The following is a 16,877-nucleotide window of genomic DNA, read 5'->3' on the forward strand; positions in this document are numbered from 1 at the left end:
TATCCTCAAAGATTTACAGTACAGTATATATATCTCCAACCAAGATAATCTATATTGATTCATTCACAAACACAAGCAGTATTTAACATCTTAAGAATTACTAGCAATTACACGAGTATCCAGGTACTTGAATACAAAATAAAATATAATATTATAACCATGGCCAAGGAACTCATCTGTTCCTCGTAATGAACATGTAATAACAAATATAATATACAATAATCAAAAGACAATCTGCTTGTATATCCAAAATAATCACAATAAACAAATAGTTTTTTAAAATTCTTGATGCTTACTAACCAAGGAAATCTCCAACCGGTGCAAATTTCCAAAAACAGTATTTCCTTTGAATCATCAAGCAAATGGATATTAAACACAAGAGCCAAACAAAGATTGTTATTAACAATGAAGCACGGGTGCGTTTCGGGACTCGGGTGCGGGTGCGGGTGCGGGACTCGGCAATTTTTGAAAAAGGTGGGTGCGGGTGCGGGTGCGGCAGGACTCGGCGATTAAAAAATTATTAAAAATATTTTTATAATATATGTTTAATATATTGCTAAGCATACTTTTACTTTTTCACATTATATAAACAAATACCAAATTTAAGAGCAATCAATATACTACTAAAAGCTGAAACGTAGCATTTAATGTTGCTACGCTTCCATTGAGCCACGTCAGCAGCCATGTCATTATCAATTTTTTTCTAATTTTTTATACAATTTTTTAACATTTAAAGTGAATTAAAAACTCTATTATATTACAATCAAAATATCATATTTAATTTATCTTATTTTTAATTATTCTTATTTATTATTAAATTTTCAATTCCATTTTAACTTTTCATATCCCCACTACTCTCTACCTTAACTTTCTTCAACCTTTCTCATTCCATTTCAACTTTTCATATCCCCACTACTCTCAATATTAATATTATTCTATCTTTTTATCTTCCTTTATTTTTGACTCTTCTTATTCTTATCCTCATGCTATAAAATTGTCATTCTCCCTCTTATTCCATGCATAATTTCTATTTTTCCACACACAAAAGCCTCTCTCTCTCTCTCTCTATATATATATATATATATTATTCAATTTGGTATATATATATATATATATATTTTTTAATTTTAGTGTAACAGGTTGACCATCAAAACATACTGATGCAGTATTGAAAGCTCCACCAAATGCATCGCAGAAATCAGTTTTAGACTACTAGAAGTCAGTTAGTTTGCTAAAATTGGAATTGACAGGTAATCCAGCTTGATATGATTTAGTTTTATATTTTATGTTGTTATCTTTTTTATTCTCATTGGTTGTTAAATGTTATATTATTGCATTATAAAGATAGTATATAAAAATATAATATTATTTTATTACATAGCATAACTAAAATAATATGGTGTTTATTGCTATACATTTCATTTTTATTATTTTATTCTCATCTTATTTTATTCAACATTTAAATTTAGCAACATCCTCCATATCATAATTATTTATATTTTGTCTCATTTTTTTTTAAAATTAAACGTATAATATTTTATTCAATAAATAAAAATTGTTCTTATAAAGTCTTCCCATGAATTGTTACAATGCATCAATGGAAAAATGAAATACAAAACAAATATCAATTTAGAAACACTCAATTAAAAAAAAAAAAAGAATACACAGTTTTCTTATAAAGTATTCCCATAAAATGTTACAATGCATTAATAGAAAAAGAGAATACAAAACACATGCTATTTTAGAAACACTAAATTTATTATAATAATAATAATAATATCAAACCAAACATATCATAAAATAATAAACTAATAGTTATGGATGTACTAACTTCATGGCAGCAAAATGGAGTAAAATAAAAATAAAAATAAACATTACAATATGCATATTTAATACATTAGAATTATCATCAAATTTGGGAAAACAATAGGATGTTAACAAAGAGGGAGAGAAAGAGATTAGTAAAAGAAATCAAACGTCAATTAATTAAATAAATTAATTAGTAACCGTTAATTGGAAAACAAAGAGACCGACGGCTAAAGGAGTAAAAAATTAATTAAAGATGACCCTACGTATGTTATTATAAAATTTACAATGCAAATAAATAAATCGTTAAATTCACTTAATTAAATCATATAATCAACAATTAAATAAAATCATACAAAATTTAAACTTGAAACTAATCAAACTCTAATCTAGAAAATCATATTTATTATCAAAACTAAAAGGAAAACGTTCTTCAGTAATAATAGAAATATATAAGAAATAAAGATGAAAATTTTCAAAATCTTTTTTTTTTGACATTTCATTTAACATTATTTATAAATAATAAAATATATAAAAAAATCCTTAAATGCTTATATTCTTCACACACCATGACTTTTGAAATCTAATGAAAGGTTCGAAGAATTTAACTCTCATTTAATGCCTCTATTATGAAAATCAACAGCCAATAAAATATGATAATAGTAAGAAACGTTATAAATGAGAACATGAAAAAATTAATTTGCCACTATTATTATGGAATAGATGTCTTTTTTTTATGCATCTAAGAAAATGAAATGTATAGGGTTTACTTATTAAGGTATATGTAAAGATTCACGTTAAAAAAATATGTAAAAGTTTTTTGGAAAAAAAAAAAAAAGTAGATGTAAGGTTTTTATTAACTTAAAAGACAATGAAAAACCAATTTTTAATTACTACAACTGTGCTACTCTATAAATCACACACAACACCATATTCAATATCCTAAACAACATAGTTAGGCCCTTTTGGATATACACCACCATATTCAACTTATAAATTACAACCCAAATCAATCATACAATTACACAATCAAAGCATGAACATGTAACATGTATTACCTTCTGAATTATTGCTTGGAATTTTCACAATTATTGAAAGAGAATATCGAAATTTAATTTTTAGAAAACATCAAGACAAGGTGAATTTTATTCTTTTTAACTCCCATAGAAAAAAAAAAATATTACGCACATTATTTCAACCCTTATAGAAAAGAAGGTTTACATGTAGCATGCAAAACGTGTTTAATTGACTTAGAGATGTAAAAATTAGTCAACCAACTATGGTAGAATTAAGGTTTCAAATTTTAAATAAAACAATTCTACAATAATAAAAAATTATTTTATGATAAATATGATTACGAAATGCATTACTTTTCATTAAATTAGTTCAAATTATAAAATAATAATAATAATAATGAGATCACCATAAAAAATAATCACGCGCAACGCGCGGGTCTGTGACTAGTAGTAGATAACAACTAAAGCATGATGTTCATAAATTAAATATAATCCACAAGATTGAAACTAAAACATTCCATGATGTTTGGAAATTAGAATACAACTCATAAGTTTGAAACTAAAACAAAATAAAATATAATCAACAAGACAATCAAACACAAATATCATCATCCTCAAGATCAATAGCTTCACTTCGAACTTCACTTTCACTAGTAGTAGCACTAGTGTTAACATTCCCAATAACTATAGCCTCCAACTCTGGCTCATCAAGTGTAAGAGCTGCATTCTCAAGAATTCCAGCTCCTCCATGCATGTCGCTCTCATTCCAAGAGTCTCCTGTAATATCCCACATCTTTGTTGCGGTATGTATGTACTCTTCATTGTGCCTTGACAAGAGTCGAAGATTAGAATGCACATATACCAAATCCTCAGCGCGTGCAGGAGCCATTTTGTTTCTTTTTAAGGAATGAATGAATTTGTACGTGCTCCAATTTCTCTCAGCACATGAGGATGAGCAAGGTTGTCCAAGAAGTTTAAGGGCAAGGGTTTGAAGAGTTGGAAATGCGGAGCCATAGTATTGCCACCAAACCAAAGGTAGTAAGGTCCACCTATCCGTCAAGGCACTTGGTGAAGGAAACCTCCCTCCTGAAAATTTAGCAAACTCATACTTCACCGTTAAGTCATTCTCATCTTCAAAGTATCGCTCCAAACACTTGCTTCTTTCCATAGAAATTTCATGATCCTGATGTGGAGGGATGCGTTTTGGATTCTCCGAAATCCATTCAATGGAGTAATACCTAGTTAAAGATTAAAAAACAAATATAGATCAAACGTATGTTTTACTAAAAGGGTGAACTAAGGAAAATAGATAATAAATGTACTTACTTAGGATTTAAGGAATGAGCCAAGCAATGTAGTGGTGTAGAATTTTTAGTCCACCGATCAATGAGTATATCATACACCACACCCCAAAATGAGCTATATTGATCCTCTTCCAAGCCTTCATGCTGATATATCACTGCTTTCACCTTCTCTATCATGGAATCCCACATCTCATCACAAGATGAAGACAAGGCTTATCTATGTCGGCTATTCGTAGCATATCATAAATGGGTGCCGTGAATTCAAGGATATAATCAATATTATCCCACCAAAGATCACTTAGAATCATATATTTCACCTTTTGAGCTTTTCCAACGTCATCCTCCCTATAAGAAGCCCATTGGTCACTAATAGCCATGGCTTGAAGGCATCTTTTTATCAACTTCAACCTTTTCAACGTTACAACCACCGAAGCAAATCTAGTATCAGCAACTTGGAGCAATTTTAATGGACAAAATTCATTAAACATTGCCAACCTCATAGAATGGTTCATGATAAAAACACGTATGAAGGATGCATCATCAGCAACACGTGTAATCCAACTACATTCCTCATATGTAACTTCATTCTTTTCAGTGTTTTTTGCTGCACAAATATTCTTCAAAGCTAGATTGAGAGTGTGGACAACACAAGGTGTCCAAAATATTTTAGGATACTCACCCTCAATAAGAGCTCCAGCAGCCTTCATCACATTTGCATTATCAGTGATGACTTGGACAACTTTTTCATGTCCAATCTATTTTATAGCATCCTTCAACACCCCAGCAATGTAATGCTTATCTTTGAACTCACCTGACCCATCAATTGCCTTTATAAACACTGGACCCCCATCTGATACAGCCATAACATTAATAAGAGGCCTCCTTTGTGGATCTGACCATCCATTAGAAACTATACTTACACCATTTTCAAGCCAAGAGTCCTTAATTGGTTTCAAGAGTCTTTCAACATGAGCTCTTTCCTTTTGCAAAAGTGTTGTTCTCAAAGCATTGTATCCAGGAGGAAGATAACACGGAATGCTATGAGTAGCAGCAAATGCATAGGAACTACGATAATGTGGGTTCCTTGCAAAGTTAAACGGAAGCCCACCGGTGTAAAACATCCTAGCAATTCTACTATCTAAATCATGTCTAGCATTATTCTGAAATGCTTTCTCCAAAGTAGTATTCATAGTCACCTTCCTCCTCTTAGCATCACCCGGATTTGTACTATGACTACTATCACTCCCTTCTTGTCTCCGAAATGGGGAAATAGGTATCCCACGGCCTGGGGGAGGTGGGGGTAAGGGAATATGACTTCTCTGTTCTTGCTCTAACTTATTAGCCTCAACTTGATCATGCATTCGCTGCATTTCCAACCTATGGCTCTTTGACACATTACGACATGCTCTAATACCTTTGCCAGAAATTTGTAATAAATGAGCCTTAACCCTAGAATAGGATCCCATAAAAACATTATCACAATAGTTGCACTTAAAATATGTGTTTCCACCAGATTTCACAGATGCACCAGCTGGTTTTTCTACTTTAGTCACATACTGCCAAAGAGGGGATTCAGCATTTGACACTTCTTGTGAACTTTCTGTGCTATTAACTTCGTCCATTGTAAATTCAATAGATTCAATTTAACCTACAAATTAATGATAAATCAAACCAAGTTCACAGCAACAAAACACAGCAGCCAGGTTCACACTGTGAACTTCACAGCAAAAAAACACAAAACCACAAAACCAAAAAAACCCTTTAACTCCCACAAATAACCTACAAATAATAACTATTAACTAAATAAATTAATGATAAATCAAACCAAGTTCACAGTAAAAAAAACACAGCAACCAGGTTCACAGCAAAAAAAACACAGAACCCTTTAACTCCCACAAACCACAAATCACAAATCATAGGTTAACAAAACCCTTTAACTCCCACAAGAATTGAAAAAACAAGAAAAAAAACACAGCAAGCAGTCAAGCACATAAATTTTCAGATTCACAAATTTATTTCTAAGCAATTTGAAAGAGAGAAATCGTAAAGAACAAAGAATAAAAATTCAAGAAAAGAGCAGAGAGAGCACACCTAAAGGCTGAAGCAGTGCAGTGTGCACACAGCAATCACTATGGACGGAGCACATAGAGATGAGGGACGAAGCAGTGAAGCACACAGAGAAGGCAGAAGGGAGATGAGGGACGGAGTGAGAGAGGAGATTTGGATGAAGTGTGAGTGACTTAAGGGGTCTGGGTATTTAGGTTAAGACCCCTTAAGTCAAACGGTGCGTTTGCACCTTTTTTTTTTTTTTTTTTTTTGAATTTCGGCCTGACTCGGTCGTTTCGGCCGATACAGGCCGATACGAACCGAGTCGGCCCGATTTCGGCCGCGTCGACACCGATTTCGGCCGTGTCGGCGCCGACTTTGGCAGCGTCGGCCCGCGTCGGCCCGAATCGAGATCTGCCACGTGGCGCGACGCGGCACGACACGGGACGGAGGCGCGGTCTGCGGCGTCCCTCCCACGTCGCCGCGTCGGACGTGAGTGCGCCGGCCTAGGAGCCGCGTCCGTGCATCCCAGATAATCAACAACATGCCAACTAGTCTGTAAACAAATTACTTTGACACACGATTACTGAAGCAGTGTTACACCGAAACACAATTACAACACTACAACAGTAATAGGAATCTCACTGATCATTAGCCATAAGGCCTGTAACCATCATCAACATTATTACTTGTGTATCGATTAACACAAACAGTAACAGGCAATACAACAAACCACCAAAAACAAGTTAACGATGGCAACGTAATTCGACCCATTATTTACAAAACTTTTCGTAGAATCAAAAAAATAAATGAAGAAAATAATAATTATGCTTTAAGATTGTTGGATATATTTCAACAATTTACTTTTGTGATTAAGCCAAAAAAATGAACAACATACAAATATAATAATAAGTAATAACACAAATAGATGTGATAGGCAAAAACAATAAATAAATATTGTATACATAAGAAGAAATCTGCAAAATAATTAAAAACTCACAAATCAAATGCATGAAGGATGAATGATACAGATCAAGTCTTGTGTTTGACACAATCTCCTTAAAGCAAATTTTGCCCCTCGCATAATCTATGGTGCTTTGAGATTCACGGACGTCTGCCTTCCAGGATAAAATAATCTACAGCACGGAGAAGAAGCACACAAGGTCTGTGCTCTGCGAACTAATCTATGTCTCTTTCTCTCTCTTTGACCCAAATGAATGCACAAAATATTTTCTTTCTGGAAGAGTTTCTCAAAAGTTATATTTTCATGAATGAGAGACTATAAATATATATGTTACTGAACAGACACACTGTTTCAGAAAAAATTGCTATATGCAGACTTACTAACTCAAGAAATAAAATAATAAAATATTATTATTATTTGGACAAGAGGGCCCAGTCCACACATGCCTAAAGCCCAACCCAATATCTAACCTATGAGCATATAAACTCATATTCTCTATCATTTCCTATATGGGACTCAAGAATTCTCACCACTTCAATATCTTGTTCAAGTGGACACATTAGGAGTCAATTTCTTATTCACTCCATACTATTTTTCCAACAAGTAAAATACAAAAAGAGTAGTTTAGAGGATGTGTAAATAATAGTACAAACAAAATTTCACTCAATTCTCGACTAGCTTACTTGTTATGATTAAATAAAGGATAAAGTTTAACTACAAAATTGGTTGTAGTTTAAAGTCACAACATTATTCAATAAAATAAACATTACTACATATTTTGAAATTTTAACCATTGAATTGTATGTTCTTTACGTTCTTAATACACGTATCAAATTTTGTGTTAATCGAATATTATTTACCATATGATCTATAAACTTATATTTTATTTATAATTTTAAACTATAAAAACTTACAATTTAAACAATTTATTAATTATATAACTATTGATCTTTAATTTTCTAAAAATTTTGCAAACATGGTGGATATAATAAGAAGATGTAATTTAGTGGTAAATTTGTCAAAATTTACCTACAATAAAAAAATATTGACTAAGATTGTAGCCCTAAGTTACAACCAATTTTGTAACTAAATTTTGTTCTTAATTAAATAAAATACCTTAAAAGCAAGAGGAAATATATTTATAACAAAATCCAGAGCTGCAAACTGATAGTATCAATACATTAATGATGTGAATAAAATCAAGACACAAAAATTCACACTAATGTTTTTTCATGATAGTTCAAGTAATAACATGTTGTAATTAATACATGATTTAAAATCATATGCTGTGGGTAAGAGATGGTGCTTTACTTATAACTTGACACCCATAAGTTGTGAACAATATCATGTCTCTAACGTGATTATTATTCCTTTTATTAACCATTTCTGTAGATACACCTTTGCAAGCTCCAACAACTCCTCTCTCTCTTTTATTCCGTGTAAAAGAGTTTCATTATCTTTCTCATATTCTCTATTCCAACCACATAATTAGCTATCCAATTTAGAATATATATATATATATATATATATATATAATTGGACGTGCACACTTTTTCTATCATCAAGTTAATGAAATTTCTCTAAAAAAAATTCATCAAATTCTCTAAAATATACATATCCAATCATTTAAAAAGACATGCACCTAAATCATCTAAACCAACTAAATCTGGCTAATAAAATCAGCCCCCAAAAGTTTAAAAGAGTCTCCTATAAATTTTGTGTAGTAGACCTTAACGGTGAAATTATTAAAGGGATTAGAATGCCATGGGCCCCTTCTCCCCACCCTCCCAAAGTTGAAAAAAAATTATTTAGAAAAAGTCTTAAACCTTCTTCTATAACCCACCACTCACAATCTTATTCTAACTCTTTTAAGTTTTCAATTAATTAAAATATTTAAATTAAATCAAACAAGATTAACGTGGTTTGGTTCTCTTATGACTCCAAAATTGAGATGTTAAAAATCCATATTTTTCTTTTACACTTAGCTTAGGAAATTGAGATATAATAATTTGCCGAGCACCATTAGGGCCTTGGTCCCCCTAGATTTTTTTTTTTTTTTTAATAAACAGAAAAAAAAAATGGCATACATTAAAAAAATCTTATGTAATTTTTTTATTAAAAAATCCTTGAATATGTGTATTTTTATTTATTTTTAAATATTATACATAGGAAATGGCAAAGTAGCTGGACACATATCTGACACACTCTCTCTCTATATATATACTATAATTATTTTTTCTAAGTCATATAATTTCTATAAGAAAGTAAGGCTAGTTGCATATATTGAAATAGATTTACAATTTCATTAATAAGAAATTGTGTAGTTGCATATATTGAAATAGATTTACAATTTCATTAATAAGAAATTGTGAATTTGATAACGAAATGTGAAATATGATAAACAATTTATGAATTAAAAATTACAACTCCAAATGCATATATAATAAATATTTAAGGCTAAAACTATGAATAAAAAATAAAATTAACTCAATAAATGAGAGAGAGAGAGAGAGACTAGGGAGGTTTTTTTTTTTTCCTTCATTGTGGAGGATGCACGTACAAAAGGATTTGTGTATAAATTGGGGAAGAAAATAGATGTGGACATCAGTCAGCCATGTCCAGAGCGCCACCCAATAATAATAATGTCTAATTCACAAGATTTTGATGACAATGGTTGTTTCATGCTTGCACTAATTCATTCTTTGCTTTCTACAACCAAAAAAAACAAACAAACACAGAGAATGACCTTTTAATTATACTTGACTAAATCTTGAAACATCATGTGGTTAGGAAGCAAAAAATCACAGGCCAATGATACCAAGGTACTAGACAATTACAAAAGAGCTAAGCTGAAGCATGGTATCACCTAGTATACCCACTAGCATCTCCAGCATCCCCGTAAGGTACTCCAATAACAGTAATTAGAACAAAAATCATGTTGTGATTTGTCTTGGGAGATTACATGCAGTGCATCACTAATCACTATGAGCAACTCAAAGATTTACTGGCATCATCTTGAGTTGAGAATGCAATTGCGTCTATGACCTTACGATAGAATCCCCAAGATGGGTTCCATTTTGTAATGGCACGTTGACCAAATGGGTTCTTCTCAACATATTTTTGAACATTCTCTGCCATAGCTAACCTTCCCAGATAAACACGAAGATCGCCTCTGGGTCCTGTGGCAAAAGCATGTTCAAAACTAACAGGTTATTGTTTAAGGAGTATTATTCATAAAAATGAACAAACATGACCAACAAGTTAATCAATGTAACAGTAAACTAGTGCAACAATTAACATCCCAAGACGAACAAAGTGACGCACCCACTATTCAATTACAAAGGCAACATTATACAATTTCCCGCAGCAAAAATGTAAAGAACACGGAAGGAACTTTAAAATCGGCCATAATCTGAAAATAATCTATACTAGAAAAAGAAGAACAAAAATTTTCTATCAACTCTAAAGAGTGGCTCACCTAATGATGTGTCATTAATATCAGTATACCGATATGTATGTGGAAATATTGCTGTGTTGACCTAAAATGATGACAACATGCAAAGTTCAAAAAATAAACAATATCAGCGTTGGGATATAATCCAGCATCTTAAAACAAGTCATAATTCCCAAGTGACACAAACAAATGAAAATAGGATTGATTGGCTAACCGGATTAACTAAAGCCTTGTATGGTGAATCATCCAACAATAATGTGTTTGCTTCATTATAGTCCCCCTTTTCCCAAGGAAGATTAGGCTCAAGCTTTTCCCATAATTTTCTAAGTTCCTTCAAAAGCAGAGGCTTTTCTCTATTCTCAATGGTATTGAATCCGGTACTGGTACAATGTGATTGGTCCTGCAGAAAACCAATCAATATAGATAATAATAATAATAATAATATGTACAGTACGATAATTTTCTAGAAAGAAATTATTTTAACTGGTCACAGCCTTCACAAAAGACACTGACACCAACAGCAAGTTTAAAAATGCTCTTTGTTCACAATTTTGAAAAAGCCTATTCTATGAACTAGCTGGGATACCCGATCACAAAGACAAAGTATTGTGGCTCTTAGGGAAAGGATAAGTGCCTTGGGCGTGCCACTAAGAGGGGGTGTGGAGGGGCAATAATTTTATAGTTTTTATTTGCTTCATAACATTGAAACAAAAACCAAAAGGAAAAAATTAAAGAATTCACAAACTCCATAAGTTACCAAAATGACAGCTTCCAAGAGTAGGTACAAGAACTTCATAAAATGCAACCAATTACAACAAATGAAAGTTATATTAAATTGTGAATGGTAGGGAAGACTGAAACTTGGAAGCAGATCATATATGCGTAAGAAGAAAACTTTGACCACCTTAGTACCAGTCAAACAAACATCAAACTTGGAAAGTGATACCCACGGTCAATTTTTTCCATGCAAGTTGAAAGGGAGTTTACTGAAAAGAAAATATAGATTTGAAATGGAAATTACCCAACAGAAGGCCAATTTATTTTTGGAATCTCCCATAAGAAAGTCAATCAGCCTGTCCATGTTCCTTCTACAAGATGATAATAAGCAACATGGTCAAGGCACAAGATTCATCATAAAGTGAAGCTAATTTTTTGATCCACTAATGTTAAGGGCTTACATCTTTAAAACGAAATGCCCTTTAAAAGAAAATCAAAATAAGGAGAGAAAGAGAGTACTAATCAGTCAAAGAGTGAATCTTACTTGGTTCTTGATGACCAAACACCCACAACAAATCTGTCAAAACAGAACTGTAGAAAACCATCACAAAAAGGCCTCTTAAAAACTGGGGGATAAAAGACACAGAGAAACAGTCAAGTTAGAATTGAGCTGTTGAATGCCACACTCTAAACCAATGTTTAAGTGTCAAGTTTCACCTGGTTTATTTGATATAGTTGCATCTGATACATATCCACTGGGAGCATAAGGAACAATATCAAGAAGCAGACCATTCACATCAAGGATGAGAAGCTTTTTCCTAGAAGAATCCATAAGAGCTCTTTCTGGAGAAGGGTCTGATATTTGAGAAAGACTTCCCTCTTTGTCAATAACATCCAAATAAGCATCATCTTTTACTAAGCATGATGAGGCACTTCCTTTCATCTTGGTTTCTCTCTCAACATCCACCTTTTTAAGGTGCTTGCAAGAAGGACTACATCCAGATATATTATCAGCAGTGTTTATCTCACCAGAAAATGCAGGTTCATCAAAATCTTCATTTACACGAGACAAATCCCGTCCTGCAATTTGGATCTTACAGTTCATTCCCCCATTTTTCTGTTCTAAGTGCTCTTTTAGTTTGTCTGGCACAGAAACATCATTTACAAAACTAAGTTCGCAAAAATTCTTTTCAAAAGTCTTAATTTCACTTGTCACCTTGCAGTCCCTTGATGCAGGTTCACCATCTGCACAGTTAAACGAGGCTTCCTCCATCAAAACGTCATCCACAACCTGTGCTGGGGTAGCATGCTCCCCTAAAAGTTCTCCATCTGACTTCTCCAGTAATCCAGCTGTAGGTACTTCTTCATCAGAACAATGAAACAAAGGACCCATACCATCTTCGATGGATTCTGAACTATTGCTAAAGGAGGCAGAGGACTTTTCACTTCTCCTACTGCTTTTTCTGACAGATTTCCTCTTATAGGTTTTAAGATTCTTCTCGTCAAGTGAATCATGTTTATTATTTAGGTCATCAACATGTTTCTCCATTAAAACAGTATTTGCACTCTTCACAAATTTAATTTCCTCCCCAAGGATGACAGAGTTATCCTTCGCATTTGTTTTCATCTTTGAAAGTTGCAGAACAGAATTATCATCTTTCTCAAGAAGCTTAACATCTGTGCCACTTTCTTGGAGATCACACTCTCTATCATTAATTTCTGAGGCACTACACTTCTTGTTCTGCTCCCTTCTCTTAATCTTTACTTGAGAACAACTTACTTCCATACAAGATTGTGCCATTTCTCCCTCCAACTCTAAACAGGATTTGACCGGAAGCTGTAAAGATGGATCTATTTCTGGCGGAGTCACATTCAACAAGGAGGAACCTTCCGGATGATCACAATCTTTACCTTTATTTTCAAGCAAATTTTGCACCCCATTCTGCTTCTTTCTCCTCTTTGACTCTGAATTACTTTGGGGTATTCCGGATTCTGTCATTCCACCAATAGCAACTGAAGAATCTTCAAAGAAAACGCTGTCAGCAGTAGTTTTCATTGAAGAAGAACCCTGCTGACAATCAAGACCATCATCATTTATTTTCATAGAGTGGTCACACTTCTTAGAACACCTCCTTTTATATTTTTGTGACTGATTCATAATGGCATGAACTTCGGCCCTTGATTGATCCAAGTCCATACTAACATTGACTGAAGGCTGTGGAAGAGTATGCTTCAATAAAGAACTCCCCTCTAGAAATTCTTTAACTGCATCATAATTATTGTGAATAACATCATGATTCCTAAATCCTAATCTTCTTCATACACTTCTCTTCTGCACATGAACTCTCCTATGCAGTCACCACATCTATCTTTAGCTAAAAGTGATTAGAAGCCATATATATGAATCTCTTCGTTGAAGAAATTCTACTTCTCTTCTCCCACCATTCTTCCTCTCATCCATCCATTTTCATTCAAATTGTTATCCACAACAATATCTCCTCTTAGGCCACTTCGCCGTGAGTTTGAGAAGAGGTACAATCTATTTCTTTTATTCTGTGTTCCTTTATTTATAGTATAAGAGAAACAATAAGCATCAAATAGTATAAGAGATTACTATAGGTATATAGATGTCTCGCACACACTACATTTAATTGACCAAGTATTTTATTTATCCAATAAAAAAAAAAAAAAAAATCATGCACGCTATATTTAAGATATGCAAATAAGCAACAATCCAAAAGCAGTAGCTCAAAATTTCTCATAGAAAAAGATCTTAGGTTTCTTTACAAACCAATAAATTATATCCAGATGAAGGTATAACACAAGATTACTACACGACTAGAAAAGACAGGAAAAACATGAGTGACGCCACCATAAAACAAAAACAACCCCTTCACATATAGATCGCCATGGCCACAAGTTAAATAGATGCAAGTTTCTCTTCCTTTCCCCTCCTTGTTTACAATTCAAACAATTACCATTTAAAAGTTAAAACTACACATTAATGATAGAGTGGAATACAACAAATCAGATCCAATCACCCAAGTACTGTAAGCATGAAACAGTTTTATAAAACATTTTTAAGCTACTATTTGATGCAGCAAAAGGCACTCATGCCATCAATAATAGTTTAAATATACTAATGCAAAATATAGACACGGAAGACCTTCCTAAAAAAACCACACTTACCATACTTACAGTTTAATAAGCATTAAGCCCAATCATGAACCTTCATTCCTACTTTTTTTTTTTTCCCTAATAAGGAAAACACAGTCTCCAATCATGTTAGAAATGCACAATGTTTTGCAAAAAACATACTTGGGAAAGCTGGAAGTAATCTCTAATTGTTCAATGGAATTTGACCGATACCCCTATGGTTCCAGCATCTATTGTGGTGCTTAGGCACTGGGATTCAAACCCCACCAGCCCCCTCTCCCTATTTACAGAATCACTTCAACCATTTGAAATAGTAAATGATTTTTTCAGCACAAAAGAGAACATATTTCTCTCTCTAACATCAAGGTAAAGAAAAATACTTCCAATGGGCTAATGTACCTAGGGGGTCATTGATGTTTTTTCATAAATCTACTTGGAATACTTAAAACAGCATTGACATCCAAGTACTATAGTATATCTTATAAACACGCACAGAGAGGTGGGAGGGGAGTGCCAAAGAAATGTACCACAATAACCAATATTCTAAAGTCTATATCGGTGACATCTTTTTTTTTATTGGTATATTATACACACACCTGGTTCATTGTAAACCCACACCCTCAACCTTCATCTTATTCTTACAAGAGATTGTGCAATTTGAGCTAGATCCCATTGCCTACTAGTCCGTAACACATGTTTACGCGTGCTACCAAAACAAAAATTACAGCAGGCAACATAAATCTAATTGCTCTAGCACTAGTACTACACCCATGATTTGGCTTTATTAACTTATTTTCCAAATTTCATTCCTAGGTAATTCTTAACATTAACCGAATTCCATAAAAGCAAAGAATCCTAAACTATCTAAGCAATCTAACATCACTGTTTCATTGCTAAAAAAAACAACAAACAAACAAAACAAACTACAATAATCCACTAAAAACAAAATTTTCTCACAACACAATAACCGCCTTATTTAAGTGAGTCATTTCATCTCATTTTCTAATTTGAATAGTGCTTCCTTCTACTTTTGCTTCACTTTTTCTTTTTCTTTTTTCTCAGCTCCCAAACAGAGAATTAATGAAAAAAAATTTAAGAATAGAAGACAACACGCGAAACCCAACAAAACCCATCATTGTAAACGACGAAAAAAACACTTAAACTCTCTTAAAAAAGCAAATCTCAACCAAAACACATAAAGTAATCCAATACCCATGTCCTAAAACTTTAGCAAACTGGGTTTTCTGTACAAGAATCATAGTACTAGACAAAGTTACACAGAGAGAGAGAGAGAGAGAGAGAGAGAGAGAGAGAGAGAGAGAGTGAACCTCGTGGAAGAGCTTTGGGAAGCAGATAAGTACAGGGCACTCGCTGTGATTAGATCAGGAGAAGAAAAAGAAGACTTTGGAAATGAATGAGAGAGACAAAGGGTCGGAGACTTTTTGGTTGCTTTTATCTGAGCTTGTTGATAGTTGCAACTTGCAAGCAAAGCAATAGCACATAGACAGGAGAGAGAGAGAGAGAGAGAGCAAAGCAATAATATATGACGGCCAGGTAATATGGTTACTTGTGGATGAGAGTTTCCATTTTACAGTTTCTAGTGGGTTCGAACTCTGGGTTCGAACTCCAAGATTGATTGGTTTTTGGGGATTTTTCTTAAAAACAAAATACATGACTCACCATTTTCTGTCACAACTTTATCACAATTCTATATGATGTAATAAAATATGACTGTAAAAAATAATATAGTTAGGAAAAATAATATAGGCAATTTATCACAGTTTGTCAAATAAAATAATTATAAAAATTGACAAAAGAAAAAATTATTAGAGCTTTCTTAAGTAGAGTGACATGGTACTTCTTCTTCTCACATTTGTGATAAATTGATTTTTTGGAGATTTTTCTTAAAAATAAAATATATGACCCACCATTTTCTGTCGCAACTTTTTCATAATTCTACTATAACAAAATATGAATAGTAAAAAAAAATTACTTACCAAATTTTTTTTGTTTTGAATTTATGTCAAAATGATATAGGCAACTAGTCACAATTTGTCATATAAAATAGTTATGAAAATTGATAAAATGAAAAATTATTAGGTATTCTTGAAGTACAGTGATGTGGTACTTTCTCGTCTCACATTCATGATAAATCTCACCATAAATTTAATTAGTAAGATTTACCATAAATATAAAAGGAATGAGCATTACATATCACTATACTCCGAAAATACCTAATAATTACTTGCGATAAAAGGGTATAGTACTAAAATTACTCATTTTTCTAATTTGAAAGTTTATGGACTCAAATTTTGTTTAGTAACTTTTCCCACGGCTTTAATATAATTGATATAAGAACTAAGAAGTTGATAAAAAGTTGTTGGTTTATGTGAAAATGTTTATTCATTACTTAT

At 32.8% G+C, this 16,877-nt stretch overlaps 3 protein-coding genes across 4 annotated transcripts; all 3 read right to left on the minus strand.

Annotated features, from left to right (window-relative positions):
• Window positions 1–3,406: 3,406 nt before the first annotated feature.
• LOC115965551 lies at window positions 3,407–4,897 on the minus strand. The gene is made up of 2 exons (XM_031084796.1): window positions 4,149–4,897; window positions 3,407–4,060 (listed from the first exon to the last, which is right to left on the minus strand). Exons 1-2 carry the CDS (start codon window positions 4,313–4,315, stop codon window positions 3,415–3,417), a joined length of 813 nt encoding a protein of 270 aa, XP_030940656.1. The 5' UTR covers window positions 4,316–4,897; the 3' UTR covers window positions 3,407–3,414.
• Window positions 4,882–5,943, minus strand: LOC115964475. Its single transcript, XM_031083778.1, has 2 exons — window positions 5,906–5,943; window positions 4,882–5,774 (listed from the first exon to the last, which is right to left on the minus strand). Exon 2 carries the CDS (start codon window positions 5,746–5,748, stop codon window positions 4,882–4,884), a length of 867 nt encoding a protein of 288 aa, XP_030939638.1. The 5' UTR covers window positions 5,749–5,774; window positions 5,906–5,943.
• A 3,750-nt stretch (window positions 5,944–9,693) lies between these two features.
• Window positions 9,694–16,034, minus strand: LOC115963105. Of its 2 annotated transcripts, XR_004085699.1 has the most exons (8): window positions 15,792–16,034; window positions 12,025–13,868; window positions 11,852–11,933; window positions 11,612–11,678; window positions 10,805–10,990; window positions 10,615–10,675; window positions 10,003–10,315; window positions 9,694–9,845 (listed from the first exon to the last, which is right to left on the minus strand). XR_004085699.1 is itself a non-coding variant. In XM_031081997.1 (7 exons), the coding sequence occupies exons 2-7, from the start codon at window positions 13,502–13,504 to the stop codon at window positions 10,119–10,121; spliced, it is 2,073 nt and encodes a 690-aa protein (XP_030937857.1). In that variant the 5' UTR covers window positions 13,505–13,868; window positions 15,792–16,034; the 3' UTR covers window positions 9,731–10,118. The 2 variants fall into 2 exon arrangements, 1 of the variants encoding a protein (XP_030937857.1); XM_031081997.1 differs by having other exon boundaries at window positions 9,731–10,315.
• Window positions 16,035–16,877: the final 843 nt, after the last annotated feature.

Source organism: Quercus lobata, chromosome 10, assembly GCF_001633185.2.
Source record: "Quercus lobata isolate SW786 chromosome 10, ValleyOak3.0 Primary Assembly, whole genome shotgun sequence".
In the NCBI taxonomy this organism is placed as follows: Eukaryota; Viridiplantae; Streptophyta; class Magnoliopsida; order Fagales; family Fagaceae; genus Quercus; species Quercus lobata.

What these genes read in the sequence shown, in the direction of transcription:
- LOC115963105 (XM_031081997.1), bottom strand. Translation starts at nt 13,504, where the DNA reads ATGGACTTGGATCAATCAAGGGCCGAAGTTCATGCCATTATGAATCAG. An exon ending in ATAAATTGGCCTTCTGTTGG is followed by an intron (nt 10,991 to 11,611) that starts GTAATTTCCATT and finishes GGTTTTCTGCAG; the next exon opens with GACCAATCACATTGTACCAG. An exon ending in ACAAGGCTTTAGTTAATCCG is followed by an intron (nt 10,676 to 10,804) that starts GTTAGCCAATCA and finishes TCATCATTTTAG; the next exon opens with GTCAACACAGCAATATTTCC.
- LOC115965551 (XM_031084796.1), bottom strand. Translation starts at nt 4,315, where the DNA reads ATGTGGGATTCCATGATAGAGAAGGTGAAAGCAGTGATATATCAGCAT. An exon ending in GCTCATTCCTTAAATCCTAA is followed by an intron (nt 4,061 to 4,148) that starts GTAAGTACATTT and finishes ATCTTTAACTAG; the next exon opens with GTATTACTCCATTGAATGGA.
- LOC115964475 (XM_031083778.1), bottom strand. Translation starts at nt 5,748, where the DNA reads ATGGACGAAGTTAATAGCACAGAAAGTTCACAAGAAGTGTCAAATGCT.